General features: G+C 38.3%; 1 protein-coding gene across 1 annotated transcript in view; it reads right to left on the bottom strand.

Moving 5' to 3' along the window:
• Positions 1–21,260, bottom strand: part of ABCG1 (ATP binding cassette subfamily G member 1) — a 53,051-nt gene continuing 31,791 nt past the window's right edge. Inside the window, exons 3-15 of the mRNA XM_048932960.1 lie at positions 17,874–17,991; positions 17,017–17,149; positions 15,601–15,651; positions 10,687–10,832; positions 9,883–10,006; positions 8,680–8,794; positions 7,815–7,963; positions 7,530–7,631; positions 4,970–5,138; positions 4,117–4,217; positions 3,496–3,654; positions 2,114–2,232; positions 1–601 (exon numbers count right to left, since the gene is read on the bottom strand). Coding sequence (XP_048788917.1) covers positions 373–601; positions 2,114–2,232; positions 3,496–3,654; positions 4,117–4,217; positions 4,970–5,138; positions 7,530–7,631; positions 7,815–7,963; positions 8,680–8,794; positions 9,883–10,006; positions 10,687–10,832; positions 15,601–15,651; positions 17,017–17,149; positions 17,874–17,991 — 1,715 coding nt within the window. The 3' untranslated portion in view covers positions 1–372. The remainder of the gene's footprint in view (positions 602–2,113; positions 2,233–3,495; positions 3,655–4,116; positions 4,218–4,969; positions 5,139–7,529; positions 7,632–7,814; positions 7,964–8,679; positions 8,795–9,882; positions 10,007–10,686; positions 10,833–15,600; positions 15,652–17,016; positions 17,150–17,873; positions 17,992–21,260) is intronic.

The following is a 21,260-nucleotide window of genomic DNA, read 5'->3' as shown; positions in this document are numbered from 1 at the left end:
TTCTGGCTACCAGGACTTGAATTACCTTATCGCATAATTGGTTTTCAGAAAGAAATTTCCTGCAACCAGTTTTGTTTTTTTTTTTAAATTACAGTTACACTGTCTCAGTATTGAAATTCTGTGTTGTAAAATTCCCTTCTATTTCTTCTTCCTGGTTAAAGCTAGAAAGTGTAATGAAAACATGACCCAACCCAACTGGACTGATTGACGTAACACTATATGTCTTCTATCCCAGTGTGGTTCTCTATGGGCTAGGTCATAACAGCATCTAGCTGGGCACTGGAGACGGGCCTGCCACAGTGAGACAATGTCAACTGCCCTCTACTGCATGTCTAAAGATCTTCCTACTGCATCATTTTGGTTGTTTTTCCTCTACCTCTCTGCCCGGATTTTGTATCTGAGAACAAAATAGGCAATTAGACGCAGAGAGAAGAAGAAAATTCCGAGAACAATGAAGTCCAGGTAGAGTTTGGCATTTTCTACATCCAGTTCTCTCAGAATGGCCTCTGATTTTTGAAAATGGCAAGTATCATCTTTATCACAATGCAGATCTTCTCGATCCAGTCCATAGATTGAGAGAATAACTCCTTCGAACCCGTATCTGGAAAGAAGAAGAGTGGATCATAATGTAAAATGTTGATGATCTGTTTAGAAGTGCTCCCATTGAAATATACTCTCTATAAGAGCTTGGATGGAAACACTGATGAGTTTGTTACTGTTCTGACGTTTGTTCTAAGGTAAATTCTATCCTTATTGCAATAAAGCAAATGACATGCCACTGGTAATTTATATGCAACTTCTCAAAAAGGAGAATGTTAAAATAGAAAGCAGGTAAACTTCAGCTCATATTCAGACTCTCCTTTTAAGAGTGATATAATTAATTCAATTTTTAAACTAAGCAACGGGGATACAAGTATGGTCTGTAGTCAGAAATATATTAAAACTAATATAAATCTAGAATGTTTCTTCTTTTTCCTTACAAGTACCACAGTTTCGGTAATTAATATTGCACAGTTCCCATGTTTCCCCTGAAACCAGGCACACTTAAGATTTTACTCTATGAGCAGGTAAGTTATCACAGTTCCCATGCGTATGATAGCTACCTTCAGCTCCAGGAAACCCTAGGCAGGCTGGACGATGACTTAAGGCCTCATCTTGAATTCTAGCTTAACTAATTCAGGGGGTGCAGTCTCTTTATCAATGATGGGTCTTTGTGTAAGACATCATTAGACAAATGAAAGCATATTCAGTTTGAGTTTTCTTAGTAATACTGCAGTATGGGCAGGGTGAGGAGAAGGGAGTGAGCAAAGTGGGTACTACCTAGAAACCTATTTCCTCATACTAAAGGGGCCTACACATACACAAGCCATACACAAAATGATAGTCAAAACATTTCTTATTAAGATGCACTTTAGCTCCTTCTGCAACATCTACTTCCTAATCACTTCATCTGATTTCGAAGAAAACCTTTTCATAATCATCATGGGAATTCACCATTTAATTTTAGCCATAAATATTTAGGTGTCCAGTCCAGACTAGTTTGCTGCCTCCAGAGGTTTCCTGATGACAATCAGACCATAAGATAACTGTCTCAAGTAGAGCGTGACTGACATAGATAGGATGTAACATGCCTATGCCTATAAACTCTTGAGCAAAGAATTCAGATTAGCGATGACAAAAATCCTATGCCTCTTTGCTACTGCAAAATTTAAAGAAAACAATGCTTTGTCCAACAAGGCTACCTAGGATACAGCAGTGACTTATACATAATTTCCTTCTGAAATGTGGTGCTGACAACAGTTTCTCAACAATTTTGGGTATACCGCCTTTATATCACAAAGTCCAAGGAGATTTGGATGCTGTGCAATCCAGAGTACTTTCACAAGTACTTAACAGACTTGTGGCCAAGGATCCATACCAAATATTCCTGTTTACTTCACAGTAAAAACAAAATAAAATGAAGTGAAGTGATGTGGCATTCATTTACATTATATATACGTCTATACTTCAAAAGAACGTCTTTTGAACATAGCCTTCTTGGTGTCCAAAAAAACCAAACGATCATATAAGTAGCTTTTCTAAAATGGGAAATTAATGGACTCCCTAGCAGTACCTGACATAGGAAATGTAGGACATCCACTGGAGGTATGTTGGGATGGTATCAAAGCTGACAAAAAACCCAGAAAACAGAAGCACTGGAATGGCAGTAACCGGACCCACAAAAGTGGCTACCTGGGAAGAGAAGGAATAGGTAGATTCTTGTCAGACAGAGAAAAAACTAAAAATTAACTTGCTCTTTCATCTGATGTCCAGATTTCAAGTTAGGAAACCAGACTGTCAAATAGCACTTCTCTTACAAAAATCCTGGGTTTTGTGCCAAACCAAACAGACAGTGAAATTCTACTCTCTGAGGCAGTGAAGAGTTCTACCATTCGACTTGAATGCTACTTCATTAAATAGTTAGAGTTTCAAATGCCAATTACTGAATTTTTTGGACAAAGTTCCTTAGAGGCAAGTTAACATTTAGTAGAGGAAAATGGGTCTTCTCATCTTCCTAAAACTTGTTCCTACATTGCTGCTTCAGGATCCATCTTTTGAAGGACTTAAACCCACCACAAATTTACAGAGCAAGACGTACACTAGAATTCCTTTGATACTCAGTGTAAGTGACCCCTCTTCCTCATTGTTTGACAGATCAGCAGACACACAGCCCTCCTTCTCATTAATCCCACACGCAAAGCAGTTTCAACTGGTTCTAAAATTTGATGAAGGTGGTAAAAATGATTTCCAATTGAATGGCTTTGTTGAGGAAGACAGGTATTGGCCCATCTCCAGCCTCTCCTCTCTACATCTCCTCTAGGGCAAAGGGTCATACAGGTACCTCTGGTGAAAGCAGAAGAACAGAGGTAGAAAAGGGTTTTGCTCATTTCCACAGGATGGTACAGAGTAAACCAAGATTTCAACTTCAGAAAACTTCACACTATCACTGCATATTAGTATCAATGTAACATGTTGAAACAGGCACCACAGAACATTTCTGTAGTGAATTATCGCTTCATCAATCTCTGTGCCAGGAAGCAAAATGGAGTTACAAGGCTAGCTTCCAGCCGCCTGACAGTCACGCCAACAGCTGCTTCTTGCCCTCCTTCTGCAGAAGTTTAATGTCTGGTGAATCTTTTTTCTACCCTTCCACCTGCAACCTTGCATGCGTGTGGAAGAACCCCATCCTGAGCTGCTGATCTCCATGGCCAACCTGCATTCTGTATATACATCAGTCCTCCTCAGCCAGGGATAAATACCAAAATACAATCCGCTCAAGCAGGCACAGCCCATTCAGATCTGGTAGCAAGAAGCATCAAGTAGCTATATCAGGCAAAGAGAACTTTTTGCTTATCTTCTTTTAACAAATATCTTGGGACACAACAACATTCACAGTAAGCAATCAGTTCTAGGAGATATCTAGGAGATTGTGAAATCACCAAATGCCATCTGTACCTGGAGAGATGTAGAGGCTGCTCCTATGAGAAGACCCAGTGACTGTGCCACCAGGGATGTCATGGTTCCCAAGGCTGCAAAGAGGACAAATCGGAGTGCATCAGATGGCTGTGAAGTCATCCAGTACACGATGCTGCAATAAGCTACAGGAAACATGATCTGCAAGGAGATATACTTGTAGTTAGTCTGTTGAAGCCTAACGTTCAGTTTTACTCTGAATAAGATAAAAACATAGGGAGACCTAGCTCTCAAGCCATAGCTCTCAGTCTTTACATGTTACATGACACACATGGTGTTCAGCTGAGAAAAACGAATTAATCTGCCACAAGCTGTAATATCTATCATGCTACTGTGTTTTAGACAAGAAATCCCGCACACTTACATCCCGTTTCAATTTCTCTTTACATAACATCAAAAATGGTAATTTTTTAATTAAAACAATACTACGTCAGATGAGGGCATACTATTATCAAGATGCTTTTTATCTGAACCTGAGGCTAAGGCACACACATGATAACTTTCTTCATCACTCAGATAAAATACTGTTACTGATCTTCTCAGCAAGTGGACTTGCCATGAGTTTAAAATGGTTCTTATTTCATTGAAGAGTAGCACATATACCTGAAAAGGAACATCAGCCATTGTTTTGGCAAGATAGTAGGCTTTCAGGCTGTACCAGTAGTTCAGGTGCTCTCTAAGAAACACTCCCATCTCAAGAGGAACTACAGAAAATACAAATAAAGGTAGGTAGGTTGTCAGTGTATAATATTATTCCACATAGTAACAAATCTAATAATATTACATAATAACAACATAATCCTTAACTGCTGTAGTCCGACAGGGGGACTGGAACTCAAATACCTTTGACAGACCAGCAACAGTTTCAAGATTTATAATGAAATGTGAGAAGTCTACCCTGAGAATTGCTAACTGTTGAGAATATTTACTGGGTTACTCAAATGATTTCAACTCTCCTCTAAGAGGCTTTTTAAAATAAAAAGAATTTCAAAGCCTAAAGGACCTGGTTATTCCTCTTGGTACAAAGGCAAATCTGAAGTAACAGTGCTCCCAGAAGAAGTACGGAACAGTTTGTTTCAGATATCACATGACTATACTGATTTCATGCAGCAGTCATGACTTAGAAGTCCTAGGGAAATTAGCATAGTTTTTCTAAGATTAAAAAATTTATATCTTAACAAAGCAGAGATACACTGGCACGTTAGGAAAAGGAGTAATTCCAGTCCAAGATTGTAATAATAAGACTGTGAGAGTTGAGAACTACTTGCAGAACTGTGGAGAGAAGTCTGTCCCTGTTAGCTTCTACACAGCAGTTAGTGAGAACAAGCTTTATCCTAAAGCCTGTCTTAGAACTGGAAGCACAATCAAATGTCATGGTACATGAAATAGATACACTGCCCTTCCAACTTGTTGTAATCTCCTTGTTCTTTAATTTAAGAGTATGACTGGTACTCACATGTAAGGACAGTTGGCATGAGTGCAGCAAACATAAGAAACAACATGGAAAAAAAGAGGAAGCCAGAATTGCTGAGAACCTTCTTAGCTTCATTGCCAATGCCTAAGTAGAGCAAGCCAATAAGCAGACCGATTCCAATGTGAGAGGTGATACGCAAATGTGTTAGGACCTATAAGCAAGGAAACAGAAGTATTTCTGATCAGAAAGTCTGAGTTCAAAAACAATGGAAATATGACTGAAATCAGATATACAGCATGCAGAAAAATAATAATTATGTCCAGAAGAACAAATATAGGAATGTTCACTTTCTACTAGGAAACTGGGTCTCAGCTAAGGAAAAGTTACATTAATGAACTTTCTAGTGTGAATCAGACCCCAGGCTATTAGTCCAGATAATTTCTTCCAATAAACAAAAGCAGAAATTGTAAATGTTGCAACCTGAAATCCTATTGTCAGACAGTGTCATGTAGCAATTTTCCCTCATGCACCAGGAGACTTTCTCACTATAAGACAGACGTCCCTGAGCAGATAAAAGTGGTAAGACAAGGGAGGAAGAAAAGAGTTTTGTTTGTTTGTTTTGTATAGACCAAATGAACTTAATCAGGCACACATAAGCCTTTTGTGGTTTCTTGGCAAGACAGTAGTTCTACAAGTGACATGGATGAATAAAGAAAAGTATGGAAAACCTGCAATAATTATTAAAAACAACACTGTTTCTCTATCTAAGTATCCTAAAATAAGCCACAGTTTCCCCTAGATCGAGATGAGGAGAAGTTTCTATGATCAATGGTTAGGGTTTGTACACCTTGGAGATACGCTCTCCACAGAGGCATTCCACTGACTAGCTGACATGAAGCTGCATGTATGCTTTGTTTTTTAACACATCTCCCATGTGAACATGTCAGTGTATTTTGGACTGAGTATTTGGTGATGTGCAAACTAGCACACATTACAGAAAGACAACTTTCAACAACCTCATTGACCTTTTAATGATAAATGCACTGTAATATAAAACAACAGCAAGGGACAATAATGCGAGATGACAAATAAACACACTGGTAAAGCAACCAACGGGCACAGAATCACAGAATCAGAGTGGCTTGGGTTGGAATGGATCCCAATGATCATCAAGTTCCAACCCCTGTCTGTGGCAGGGTCACCAACCTCCAGATCTGACAGTAGGTCAGACTGCCCAGGGCCCCATCCAACCTTGTCTTGAATACCAGCAGGGCCAGAGCATCCACAACCTCTCTGGGAATCCCGTGTCAGCACCTCACCACTCTCAACATAACATATGTGGTCTGGGCATAACATATATGGTCTGGAAATAAGACGCTTCCTAACCACTGTGACAGCATGGTTCTGCCATATCTTCCCAACTACCATATTATGGAAAACAGCTGCTTGCTTTTACTATAACAGTCAGTGTAGTGTTTCTCTTTCTAAAAAAGATGTAACACTTGTTATCTGACAGTGCAGGCCTGGACACAGAGTCCCAGTAGATTTCTTCCTAGCCTTTAGTTCTGTGTACATGTCTATACTGTAAACCATTGTGTCCTAAAGAGCTACTTCCCTAGGTGTGGGGCAAGAGCAGCACAGTCACAGCATCTGGAGCTCAGTGAAACTCAGCTTACTCTGTTGCAAGAGTAATTTACTCATGCTGAGCTCCATCTGGCTCAAGCACTTTTGTGTTTCTAACTACCTCATGCATAATACATTTTATGGCTTTCCCCTTTCTTAAAGACAGGTATATCTAATTAATGTGTTGCATTATTGTCTATGCTGTCTTTTCTCCTCTCATGAGAAGCACTGAAAACCCTCCAAAACAGAAAAAGCAGCGAACAAACCTTCCTCAGATTTATCAGATTGCAAATCTGTCACTGAGAAAACCACTTGGACAAGGACACTTCACAGTGAGGAGTCCCTTGGACAAGTTTTTACATAAAGTCTACTTTTGAGGAAGCTCATCTCCTTAACTTGTGCCTGTTAGTAGACGGACACTCATATCTAGAGGACCTTTCAAAGCAGGAGCATCGATCACAAGTGTAAATACTCCTATCTCTCAAATTCACAAACAATTCAGCTACTTCAAGATAAGAAAGATTTTTCTGAGTTTAAAAAAATGTCCCTTTATATTTTGCTAATGCAAACTATCTCTGCAAAACATTTAATTTTAAGCATTAACTTTACATTACACTGAAATTGTATCTCTGCCACCTTGAATAATCTGAAGAGACAATAATTTTCTGGCATACCAGTACACCATCATTACCACTTTTTAAAAAGAAAAATATTTGCATAAGTAACTTGCCAGCACAGAGAAAATTTCAGCTTTAGGTTTGTAGCCCAAATGCATTTGAATTCTACTGAAGAAAACTGCTGTTCACAATTAAGGTGGTACAATTAATAGCAATACTGAAAGAGAAGTGTCTTTACTTCAAAATTCATTGTCAATCTTCATGCATGGGCTGTGGACAAGACTCTTAAAGCATATTTATAATGTCTTACAACTAACTGAATAAACCTTTAGGCTCCAAAGGTACTATCAAGACAGACTTACTGAATCCCTCATGATGGTGAGAAAAGTTCTTTTGAAGAGGATACAAAATTGGGTTAGGCAGCTGGCGGAGAAGCTGTGGCAGCCTTCTGTGGAGGAGGAATCCTGCGGAAACACATGAAAGAATAAACTCCTTTCTTTGCAGTGTCTTGCTTAGTTTTCTTTCACAAAACCCCATTATCGTCAGCTGTATGTGCCCAAAAACTCCTCAATTGACTGAGGATTTTAAATTCTCTTCCTCCCTCTCCAACCTCAAGCCATACCCATTACTTGCGATATATGAAATACCTCTTCAGAGGGCCGGTGCCAGAGAAAGGGATTCAACTCATTCTCACCACCAACATCTCTCTTGTAGTCTGTGTCACAAATCCTCTCCCGTACTGCCCTTACCAGTCGGCTGTTCTGGTCGCCATATTCACCAGATGCTACTTCCATAACTATGTAAATCAGAAGATGAGTTACTGGTTTATACTATGGGTTAGTTACAGGCCTTATTACTAGGTTCCCTTGATTCCGTAGCATTAATAGTTGTAGGAGTTTGTTTTTAAAAGGGCTCTAATCTAAATTCATGTGCATATATATATATAATTTAAGTGCATTTTTCTATACATCTTCAGAAAATTCACTTGATCTTCATAGTTAAACGAACCGTTTTAGATGAAAAGTAGTAAATATGAAACAGTATTGGTAATCAAAAGTGACAAATGCCTATTTTGTGGTCTTCAGTTCATTTTTGGAATTAAGAACAAAAGAAAAATCTCAATTCTATCAGCTGTATGGTATACGGTATTGTTCATGAAAAACAAAAAAAAACCAAAACAAAACAGAAAAGCAAACAAATCCAAAATACTAGAATATTGGAGTCACTTTGAAAAATCATTGTGATTAAATTACTATGAAATACAAAATGATATGTTTAACCTTTTATTTCATGAACCTGCACTTCTATCAGAGAGAAACAGTCACTAAATTCGACCACCAGATGGCATTCAAATTGCTTAGAAATAATCCAATTGATTTTAATTCCAGTTTTGGTACATATATGTACACAGAAACATATGTATACATGTACAAAAGTATAAACTGCACCATGATTCCCCTTATCCTGAAGGTGCTAGCCAAACACAAAACAAATTATTCAAACTTTCCTTACCAAAATCTGCAGGATTGTGATAGGTTGGACAATTCAAACCCAAATCTCTTAAGTAAGGGACAAGGTTTAATACTTTTCCCCGGTAAATACATTGACCTTGACTTAAAACATAGAGCTGAAATACAAGGCAAAGAAAAGAGAATCACAACATGAAATCACATAATAATATTTGAACATCCTAACTGTATGACAGCAAACCATGAACACAACATATTCTTGTAGGCCCAGTCAGAGAAATATATCTGGAAGATTTGTCACCATTTGGAACTATCTTTGTATGGAATAACAACTAATGTGAAAGATGAAATGCTTGAGATGTGAATTCTGCAAACATTCCCTCCAGGACTTAAAGCACATTAACTCAGAAACAGACTAATTCAAGCCTTAGACACATTTGAAATCAGATAAGAAACTGCATAACCAAGCCATCTAATTTCCATATATTATGGATCTTTTTGTTGGGAGACAAGGCTGGTGAATGTAGGAAACAGAAGAAGCAGAACAGCACACCAACAGGAAACAGCTTGATTATCCTCACTTTTTGCTGTACTGCTGGCATTAAATAACCCCCAGCTTGCCAGACCAGTAATTTCTTGCAAGAGTTTGTTCACCTATGGTGTAGTAAGTTTTCTCTTGTCTCTGATTTAGATATCCTAAAAAGATTCAGGTAAATTTAAATCTAAAATCTAATCTAAAAGCACATGGTTCACATCTTGTTGTTAGGTTGGAGAAAAGATCTCCAATTGACTTCATTTCAATTCTTACTATCAATAAACACTTCTGAATTTACACCTGTGTAACTAAGATAAGAATGTGTACTAGTAATAACACTACAGATATCTGCAATAAAGCTCTCCTGCTCTTAAAAATTACCTCTCATTTACTTTACTGACAGCACCATGCCCAGGAACAGTAGTAGGTGAAGGTATACAATTCTTAAGTGTGATAATCACAATTTTACAAACATACCAGCCAGATTCTTTAAAAATATTGCACTTAAACAGGAATGGAAAATGGAAACAGGCAGAGGAAAAAAAAAAAAAAAGAAAAAAAAAAAGAAAAAGAAAACATAATAGAACATATTTTTTACTCCAATTTATTTATGTATTTGATTTGGAACCATAGAGTTCATCTTTTTACTTAGAGAATGTAGCTTGGAAAGTATAGCCTTCCTAAACCATGTAAAAAGAGTGAGAATTATACCTGATCAAACAACTCAAAGAGTTTAGCACTGGGCTGATGAATTGTGCAGATGATGGACCGGCCACCCTGGGCTAAAGCTTTCATCAGAGAGACAACTTGAAAACATGATGCGCTATCCAAGCCACTGAATGAGAGGAAAGAAGTCTGTTATCCATAGATCCATACACACCCCTCAGAACTAGCACACGTATTTGATACTTTGGTATCTGGCTATTATCTTCCTAGAAATTTTCTCTTTAACAGTTTAATTTTATCATATGCCAACCTTACGCTTGTATTTCTCCTTCAGTCTTTTAATTAAGTTGGAAACATGCCCAAGAATGAAAAATAGGAGTATTCTGAAAACTGCCTTAAGGGATTTCTGCATTTCAGAACTACAGATTTAAATGTGCCTAACTTTAATGAATAGATACATATTCATGGCCCTCCCAGCTTCCTCCTAAATTGATCACAGAATTTGATCCAAAATATGCTACACTTGTTATAAAAAGTTAGTCTTCAAAATACTTATATTCAAGCTTATATTTTTGCTTGAAGAAGAAAGCTCACGTGATACAATTTGAAAACAATATCCTCTCTTTTCTTATTTCAGTTCATGCCTTCTTTAAATATTACTTACAGACCCATGGTCTCATGTTTGTAGAAGTGAGCCAAGGCACTAAGTACTCAAATGAAAGTATTGAGACATTATTCAGCACTTTAATGCAATACAACATGAGCCTTTTCCAATTACTTAGATGTGAATAGCTGTTCTGCAGCACTGTGCTATCATGTGAGCAACCTTAATTTTTGCCCCTGAAGTACCTGGTTGGTTCATCAAAAAACATAACAGGAGGATTGTTCACCAGCTCCAAAGCAATGGCAAGACGCTTTCTCTGGCCTCCAGATAGACTCCCAGTCCTTGTATTGGCACAGGTTAGCAAACCAAGGGCTGTCAATATTTCTTTCACCTACAGGAAACACAACAATACAAATCATTTAAATATCTTAGCAGAAAAGAAGAGCTTCTTTACTATAGTACCAATTTTCATGGAGAAAGTAAGTTAAAGTATGACTTTGTTTCACTACCTCTATATCAAAGACTATTTCCATATAATGTAGAAAAGATTAAACATTTATTAGATTCAGTGTTGCTTAACCCAGCACCAAACATTTTGACCAAAATTCTACTTGTCTGTAATGCATTATTTGTCTCAGTAGAAAGCCATTCTTGTGATAACTAGACCTTCCATAGTGTTCCTTGGATATGGTGCATATATCACAGAATCACAGAATTGTAGGGGTTGGAAGGGACCTCCAGAGATCATCGAGTCCAACCCCCCGGCCAAAGCAGGTTCCCTACACCAGGTCACACAGGTAGGCATCCAGGAAGGTCTTGAACATCTCCAGAGAAGGAGACTCCACCACCTCCCTGGGCAGCCTGTTCCAGTGCTCTGTCACCCTCAAAATATCGAAAGATCTTGGCAGTATGTGAACACTTACTACACAGCAAAACCAACAAGCTTCTTTTATAAGAACTTCTAGGCTTACAAGAGTATGGAGAACTGTATAACACAAATGAGTAGTTTCTAAAGAGATGAGCTATTCTCGTATCTGTTCTTTCAAGTCCACTCTTTAAAGTGTGGCCACTGATTCTAAGTGTTTTCATTCTCTCAGAGCCAACTGAGCTATCATGTATTCTCAGATGTTTGGGAGTTCCTCAAGACACTGCCTCAGGAAAAGCAGTTTGTCCCAGAGTCTTTAGAAAAAAGGAGAACAATCCCAGCTGCTGTGAATTTATCTGTTTCAGTGATTGCAGATCCAGACTTGTAGCTCTATATAAGGAAAGCAACACTATGGCATCAGTAAAAACATAGACATTAAAATGTCTGAACTCAAGAAATATGACTGCAATAAACCAACTACCAACCAGCTCCCATTCTGAGAGAAGAGCCCAACTACCTCTACCCTTAATTCTTAGGGAAGGTACTATGGAACATGGGCAACACGTGCTAAACCAACCAGAAACTTCACTGGAGATCTTTCACTTGTCCCTGGCTGTTTTAAACAGGCATTTGTAATCTTGTTAACACAAGTGCATAAATTCATACAATTTAACTCTGACCAACATTTACCAATTTATAATAATAAAATGAATGATTTATTCCAGCACAGGCTAGTAATACTAAATTGAGTGCCCTTTTAACAAGAGTTGTGCAAATGCATACAACACAGTCTTTTCCTCAAATTTCTGTTCATAATTACAGAAGAACTTGCTTGGCCTAACTTAGCAAAGGGCAAACAAATTAAGACTTTCAAAGTACAAGCGAAATAACAGTTGTTTCTGAACAAATACATTTTTCCAATTAAAAATGTGCATTTATCATATTAAGAAAAATATATTTGAGTCAACCAAAGCAATTCTAACCAATATGTTGATTCACCTACCTGTCTGGAGTTTTTTCTGAATTTCACAGATTCTCTGAGATTGAAGAGCTTTAGAATGTTCCAATTAATTAGGAAATAAATATGGATAGCAGGCAGCAATGGAAATTGCTTCTGTATCTCTGAAGATACCATTTTCATATTGTAGGCAAAGAATTTACTTTTCCCCAGATGGATCAGAAGTAGTTTCCCGTTCTCCTTCTGCATGTGGATCTTACGATCCACATGCCAGCTAAGGCCAGAGGCATCTTTTACTAGAATAAGATACTCCTCTGGAGTAGGTAAGTCCAAAAAGTCAAGTTCAGGTCTCAATCAGATGTGCAAGAATAAATTGAATAAGAAAGGTTGAGGGAACTGGGCTTGTTTAGCTGGGAGAAGAGAAGGTTCCAGGGAGACCTCACTGTGATCTTCTAGCACATGAAGGGAGTGTATAAACAGGAGGAGATATGACTGTTTATGAGGGTGGACAGTGATAGGACAAGGGGAAATGGTTTTAAAATAAGACAGGGGAGGTTTAGGTTAGATATTAGGAGGAAGTTTTTAACTCAGAGAGTGCTGACACACTGGAACAGGTTGCCTAAGCAGGCTGTGGATGCCCCATCCCTGGAGGCATTCAAGGCCAGGCTGGATATGGCTCTGGGCAGCCTGGTCTCGTGGTTGGTGACCCTGCCCATGGCAGGGGGAGGTGAAACTAGATGTTCATTGTGGTACTTTTCAACCCAGGTCATTCTATGACTCTAAAACAGACTGGAATGTGAGGAAGAGTAGGAAGCATCTAATGTTCCTGAAACATCAGGCCACACCTTTCCAATGTGCATGCTCATCGCCTTCTTCGTTCTTCAGACTTTTGTCTCAGTTGAGTTCTGTTACATGGCTTTTTCCAGCTGCCTAAACTATTCCTAAATTCACCTGTTAAGTGTACGGTTTTGGGAGCACAAAATACACCAGAATGAAAACATGACCTTTTCTATTTATGGGAAAAAAACAAACAAACAAACAAAAAAAAATAACCAACTCTGAAAAGCCAAGGAAAGATTAGAACTTGAATTTTACAGGAAATACTTATCCAGAGTAACATACACAGATAAAAGGAGCTGCCAGTCTTCTTGGAAAGTAGATTTTAAGTTTAGCAGTAGGACCGTGTTATCACATAATCCCCATTAGGCACTCACACCAACTCCCAAATAGCAGAGGTTTTTACCTTGAAAAGGCAGTGTATGAGACAGCGATTATGCAACATCTCCTTGCTTGGTGTTGTTTTACACTGGACTGAAACATAGCTTGAGGCCAGTAAAAACATTTCCAAATGCTCACTGAGCTACAGTTTCACTTTTAATGAGTCTCTCAGCAATGCAAACCACCTTTATTTTCAACAGCGCCATTATTTTTTCTTTTATTTTTAGCTACAGGTGTAATCCTCCCCAGGTATGTACTGTTTTGAAACACACTGTGCAGCACAGAAGTGTTCCTCCCATATGCTTCAGCATGCTCTGGTAACGCCACTCAAACAGAGACAGACACCTGAGCTCTGAGTATTCTTGGGTACGTAGAGGCCCAGATTTTTAAAGTGCAGAATAAATGGGGAGACGGGGTACATTTCCAGCTCTTTGAAGTATAACTGAGGTAACCAAAGTCAGGTGAGAACACTGCCTCATAAGCTAACATGCCAGCAGCCCTTATGACTAGTCGAATACCTCCAAAACATTTTCTTTAAAAACACAGTGCTGTGTAAGATCAAATAATCGGGAGGAACTGTCATAGTCAGATAAGTGAGAGGAGCACACAGTGCAGGTTATAGGTGTAGGTTATAGGTCTTCACAGGCAAAAATATACCACGGCTTTTCTCTCACTCAGACAGCAACAGCCAGAAGCAAGACAGCACACCAAACGTGCAAGTGTAAACCGTGCAACTAATTCCTGGTGTTTTCAAAAAGACACATGCATGTTTTAGCCTAGCTTCCTACTCATCCAAACCTTGGACACTTAAAAAAGCTTCAAATACATTAGCCTCTACCTTAACTACAACTGCACGATCTTGCCTATCTGAGCAACATGATTTCAAAACCCATCCTTTCTGCTCACCAGCACAGCTACAATGATCAAAACTTTCAAACATGGGCACAGAAATTTCTGCAGTAGTTGCAAGAACTCTTGAATTTTTCATTAACCTTTGGAAAAACGAACACTTTCTTGTTGAACACTTCAACTCCCTTGAAGCATTCAAGTGAACAAAGGCCTTCGCTCACTGTTGCCAGATATGACTGACTTATGTCACCACACACAAAATCACAAAGAATCATAGAATCACCAAGGTTGGAAAAGACCTCCAAGATTGACCAGTCCAACCATCCACCTACCACCAATATTTCCCAGTAAACCATAACTTTCAGTACAACATCTAAACATTTCCTGAACACCTCCAGGGTTGGTGACTCCACCACCTCCCCGGCAGCCCATTCCCGCACCTGACCACTCTCTCAGAGAAGTTATTTCCTAACACCCAACCTGAATTTTCCCTGGTGCAACCTGAGGCCATTCCCTCTAGTTCTATTGCTAGTTACTTGGGAGAAGAAGCTGATTTTCTCCTCATTACAACCCCCTCTCTGGTGGTTGTAGAGAGAGATACAGTCTTCCCTGGGCCTCCTCTTCTGCAGACTGAACAATCCCAGTTCCCTCAGCTGCTCCTCAGAAAACTTGTGCTCCAGACCTCTCAGCTCCATTGCCCTTCTCTGGACACACTTCAGGGCCTCCATGTCTTCCTTATAGTGAGGTACACAAAACTGAACACAGCACTTGAGGTGCTGCCTCACCAGGGCTGAGTACTGAAGGATGATCACCTCCCTGCTCCTGCTGGCACCACCATTCCTGTTACAAGCCAGGATGCCATTGGCCTTCTTGGCCACCTGGGCACACTGCTGGCTCACATTGAGCTAAGCGTTGACCAATACCCCCAGGTCATGAGAATGCCTGAGCCATCAGATACGCATATGAAAAAATCTACGTGTTAAGTAACATCAAAAGAAATCCTACAAAACCTATGAATTCATTTTGATAGATTTTTTTGCAATTATCTACTCATTATCAGAATCAGGCATACTGAAAACAACTTTTATGCAATCTGTACTATGTCTTCACACATAATGATACCTGTCAACTTTGAGGTTCTGATTTATTCCATTATGTTAAGTCCAACGCAATTCAGTTTTAGATTAAGGGTATCAGTTTAGGAGTGCTCACTTCACAGACCACTTTAGCATCCCCCAAAATTCTCAGTTTGATAGTGAGTACACATACCATTTCTTTCCTGCCTTCATCTTTCTCTTGAAGTTTCAGATGAGCAGATACCTGGAGTACAAAATACAAAGGAATTTGGTTATGAACTGGTCTGATGCTTGACCATCAACTACAGTGGATGTCTCAAGCAAAACATCTCAATGTACAATTTCGATGACCTCTTCATTCAGTTTAGGCTGAACTATAGTGTCCAAATCACAAGTATCACATATGCCTGTGCATGAGAATAACCTGACTTAAAAACTCCAGCATCCAACAAAAATCACCTTAGAAAGAAAGTCAGTTTTGCAAGTTAAAGGAAGATCAGAAGAAGATTGAAGAATCGTGTTTTTGCATAGCTGCTAACTTCACAGGCAGTGCTCAAAGCACAGATTGTCTGTGCCTCACCTGTATCATGAGGATAAAAAAAAAATGGTTGTTCTTCAGGAGATAAACAAATAAGTACAGAAATAAATAATCTTATGAAAGATGTCACAGCTGTCCTAAGAGGTAGCTGCACAAAACTTTCTGATTAGCCTTTATGAGAAGAAATTAAACTGTTAAGAAATTATTTTTGTCAGAGCCTTGATTGATTAATTTAGACAGAAAGTATCACCTGGGTCCATTTCTACTAAAGTGATCCTATGGGATTCTAACTACAACATTCAAACAAACAAAAGACGAAAAATTCCTCACAGAGGAGTGTCTCTACAGGAAATCAGCCACATAAAGCACAGCCAAGACTATAGTTATTTCTTTGACCTTGAAATTTGTGAACTGATGCTGATATACAGTATGAGCAACCTTAGACTTACTTTGATAACAATCTGAGAAAAATCACCCTGTTTCTCAAGCTGAGCAACAGGCCCTTCTAGACTGATTAGTCTATGTGGCAATTAGTAAACCTCTTGATGCTATGATAAGCATCAAGAAGATTAATGCTGCCTGTAATCGTAGGATTATTCTATTTCTGCTGTTTTCCTTTGAAAAACTCAAAAAGATTTTATACAATTCATTTATTAAAGTCAAGTAAGAGTTAACTAGCAGAGAGACCATGTTTAAAGTCAAAATAGAAACTTTACAGTCAGAACATGGAAGATGGAGAGAAAAGGAAAGCAAATACTTGACCACCACCCAAGAAATACAATGGTTCCTATAAAGACTCATTCTGTATGGAATTGCAGGCTTCATTCTTTGGGAAGACTATTTAGTACAGCCTTAGATTTTCTTCTAAATCATAATGCTCATCACAAAATGAAAGCAATAAAGCAGAAGAAGAATTCAAGTCATTATCAAAGTCCACATACTCTCACTGAGCAGGATCAAATAGAGCTAATAGTAAATGGCATTGCTAGAAGTAAGAATACATGTAATACACAAATAAAGATTTTCCACTTTCTCCCACACAAATAAATTACAGCTAAAAACAAAATTCACCATCATAGCTTCTTGGACAGTCAGATGAGGAAGGAGCATGTCATCTTGCATGATGTAGCAGGAGACTTTGCGAAAGGAGCGTAGGTCACGAGGCTGCCCATTGATGAGAATTTCTCCTTTCATTCCTGTCTCTCTGTAATGAATAAACAAAACAACCAGGCATGAATCTTGCTTTCCTCTGTTATGTCATGGTCCTCATTATGTGGCAGTCCTAGGAAATTACTGTCCAGTATGGAATAAAACTGATAAATGGATAGAAATGAAATTATTTTGTAATTATGCTCTCTTTCATAAGAGGCTGATGATTTTAATTCAATACAAAATGCATACTGTCTTACACAAATGTCTGAAAAAATATGCAGCTGTTGGTTAGGTTTCTCTATATTGTTCCTTATGCACTACTGACAACAACACAGAGAAAACTTGTACTTAGCCACACAATAGGAGATTGAGGATGATGAACTACAGTCCTTAGCCCATTGCAGTTTGGTCTAGAAGACATCAACACTGTGGACGCATTCATTAGAAAGGGTCTTCTTTTTTCAGACATTTGTAAGATTTGAATTTAAAATATGACAAACATAAGACACTGAATCAGATTCTCTACAAAGCTGGAGCGAGAATTTTTTTGGTGTTCTAGACTTCAAATTGTTTCCTATTTCTGGATCCAACTTGTTAACAGATAAATTATACATGACCACAACAGGAAAAACAGAAAATATAAGCAGTAAGAATCTAATAGAGAATCTGTGGAATATTTATTTTCTATAAACACTGGGTAAGATTTCTTCTGCTCTTTACTCCAAGGAGTCATCAGCCTTGATCCTTACTTTACTTGAGGCTTTCATGTTACTGACCTGTATCCTGCCAGAATGTTCATGAGTGTTGACTTCCCAGCTCCTGAGGGGCCCATAATTGCAACAAGTTCTCCACTGCTGAACTTCCCTGAAATTCCTTTTAAAAGGGTCTTATAGCCTGAAAAAAAGAAAAGTTTACTTAATCCTTCAAAATCATGTCTAGTGGGCAATATAAATTTATTCCCACTAAACAGTGATGACAATTAGACATCACCAGTTCCTTACTGAGAGGCTGATGTTAAGATCAGTACTTTGCAATAACTACTGAAGGCCAAACTGAGAGTGGCAGACCTCTCGTACTACACAAATGGAAATCCACTCATAAGCACACGCACTCTTGATTCATTGTATGAAAAATTTCAGAAATTTTTAAAGTTTTAAGCCTTGCTGCCATTTTCTAAGTGTCTTTTCAGGGTACTTTATGATTCTGATGGCTCAGTTATCAGATTTAATACTCCTCCGTTAATGTAACTCCACAGACTTGGAGCAGATTGTTGTCCTCCAATCACTACAGCTTCAATAATTCTGCTCTCTCATCAGAGTAACTACTTGGATGGTAACAGCCAGTCCATCAAAAGCAAAGCCCTATGATTTTGTCCCTTCCCCACCAAAAGAGGTACGACATGAAACACAGCATAAACAAATGTACAGTAAAAGAGAATCCTTAAATTGCAGATTCAGACTTAGTTACATCCATTTTGTCTGGCATGATGCACATTTTAAGGCATACTACAGTCTAACATGTCAGCACTCTGGTGTGGGAAGTCAAGATTTCTAGTACACAGTTTCTCAGCGCTGTGCAGAGGCATTTTACAGAAAGAGGGAATCTGTATGAATAAAGCTTACTATATTTACTGGCAAGCAAAACAAGAAGCAGACATTTAGCTAGCTGACATCTAAAAAACTGTGCAGTAATAATGAGATTGTTGCTTGCAAAACATCACTGGTTAATTTGATTTTCATTACGATCTGTAATAATGACTCACAAATTCACCTTTTCCACTTATGATTTAGAGGAGGTCTCTTTCCTTTAGTGATCTTTAGAGAAGGAATAGGATAATGACTGGGTAAGGAGTGTGGAGAGAGCTCTGACCAGCATTTAAACTTTTCAGAACCATTTTCCCTTTTATTTATTTGCTTGCCTTACTTAAAATGACCACTGCCTTTCATTAAAACACTAACAATAAAAAAATGTCGAGTAAGGTGTCAAAAAACAATCCCACTCTATGTTGAAAATGTTTTTATAATAAAGACAAAAATGGAAGGACAGAAGATCCTTTTACATACAGTATTGGGATTCAGTAACCCATTTTGCCATATTAGTGCACACCCAGGCAGCATTTGTATTCAACAGGTAAACAACCCCAGTGCTGTGATCATCATTAGCCTAAGCTGTAGCTGGAACACTGAAATGACGTAAAGAATCATCTTGTACACAAGCTCATAAAAAATGAATGGTTGATTGTCTTCTTCTGATTTCTCTTTCTTCCTAACTCCACCACTTCTTGTTTTTCTCTGGTCCCCAGTTAGCATTCTTTTTAAATTTTCTTCTTTTTTCTACTCTCAATTCACACTCTTCCAATACCAGCGAGCAAACATGAATTCCAGGAGAGAACATGAATGTTGTGTTGCCAGAAGACTTCCCAAGTACACAGCCGATACTTTCAGAATTCCCCACTGCAGGAGGAAAGCAGCAGCCACAGAAAATCTCTCTTGGTATACCTGAGCCTTCTTTTTTCACAGCAGATATTCTAGAAAATCTAATTGATCTAAAGTATTGAAACAATGTTTGGGGTTTTTTTTCAGTCTAAAATCTTGTTCTGGACCTGAATGAAACAATTTCCTGGGAAGATACCAAGATAACACAGGTATGAAAAGAACAGTATGAACAGGTATGAAAGAGGTATGAAAACACAGGTTTGAAAGCAGCAGTGTATTCACACTACATCTTTTGGGGGCAAGTCCCATAACAAGTACAAACAGAATCTCACAAAAGGAACAGCCGCTTAGAAGAAAGAAATCCGCGGTTCCCCAACAAGGTCTAACAACCTTGTTCCTCATGCCTATCATAGAATCACCAAGGCATGTCACAGTCTTTTGGAAGTCAGAATTTGAAAGAAAAACACCAGGAAGAGATCAGATCTTTCAAACAAGGCAGTATGTACTAAACGGGATCTAGATATACAAAGTTCCTCAATATACAAACATTCCTCAAGTCCAATGAGAATCATCTACTTCCCAAACCTATTAAATTTAAAAGGGATTCAAGCATTTGACATTAACAGCACTGACTTGTATTACGTCCACACCCACCACATACACAAATGGAAAACTCTCACACTGGTTAAAAGCTTGCCAAGTTGGTCTGTTATTCACTTTCACTGGGATAGGATTTATTTCACTGGATCCCAGAGATCCATAGTGTACAGGGTAAAGTACCCATTATGTCTTTCTCTATACTCTGTCCATTATTTTGAAGCAGTTCAAAATGATGAAAAATCACATGCTAAAATAATGAAAAATCACATGCTAACTCTATTACAAAAAAATTTCTATTGTATGGCTTTATTCTGACCTAGATTTTCAGGGTAAAGCATTCTTGTAAGAGGTCTGTAACAGTCAGCACATCATGTGTGCCAAGATCAAGACAGCAAATATTTCACAAACATAAAGAAAAGCAGAAAGTGTATGTATGTACAGTCATGAATATTAAAGGAGGTACTATTTAAAACAAACATTTATCATCTGAAAATATCTATTAACATAAACACCATTACCTAAAATGGAAGTCTTTCCGAAAAAATATGACTTGAAGCTTTAAAATTACATTTATTAAAGTCACTTTTCCAAACACTTCACAAATGGCAATTAGTTTACCTGTAATTACATTATTTTTCTCCTCCCAACACTTGTTTCTGCCCCTCTATTGGAGATTTCTATGTTAAGTGCCTTGCATGCAATGTTTAAATCAGAGTGGGTCACATCTCTACAATGCATCTGCAAAACTGTATGGGAACATAATCCAGGAAGAGTAAGAAAAATGTATTAATTTTAGATGAAGATTTCAATCACTGGCAATCTAAGCTGCTACAAACTCAAAGCTGTCTCTTCTTCTGACCAGAAGCACATAAGAAGCCTTTCTGTGACAAAGGCTAATTTAGCAAACCCACAAAAACATTTCACACTGTAGGAATAGCGTATCAACCAGTATAATCCTTTAGCAGGAATTAAAGACCATAAGTAACTACAGTCTTCTCTTTCAGAACATTGAGGCTAATCTGTAACCGAATCAGTTGACCTAAAACTCCTATACTGGGCCACATGTCTTGCACGAGAAACAGATTACACATTTGGAGATTGTGTTCTTAAAGTACAGGGACTGCTTTA

Source organism: Lagopus muta, chromosome 1, assembly GCF_023343835.1.
Source record: "Lagopus muta isolate bLagMut1 chromosome 1, bLagMut1 primary, whole genome shotgun sequence".
Classification (NCBI taxonomy): domain Eukaryota; kingdom Metazoa; phylum Chordata; class Aves; order Galliformes; family Phasianidae; genus Lagopus; species Lagopus muta.
The sequence above is the reverse complement of the archived record's forward strand: the minus strand, read 5'-3'. Positions and strand labels throughout refer to the sequence as shown.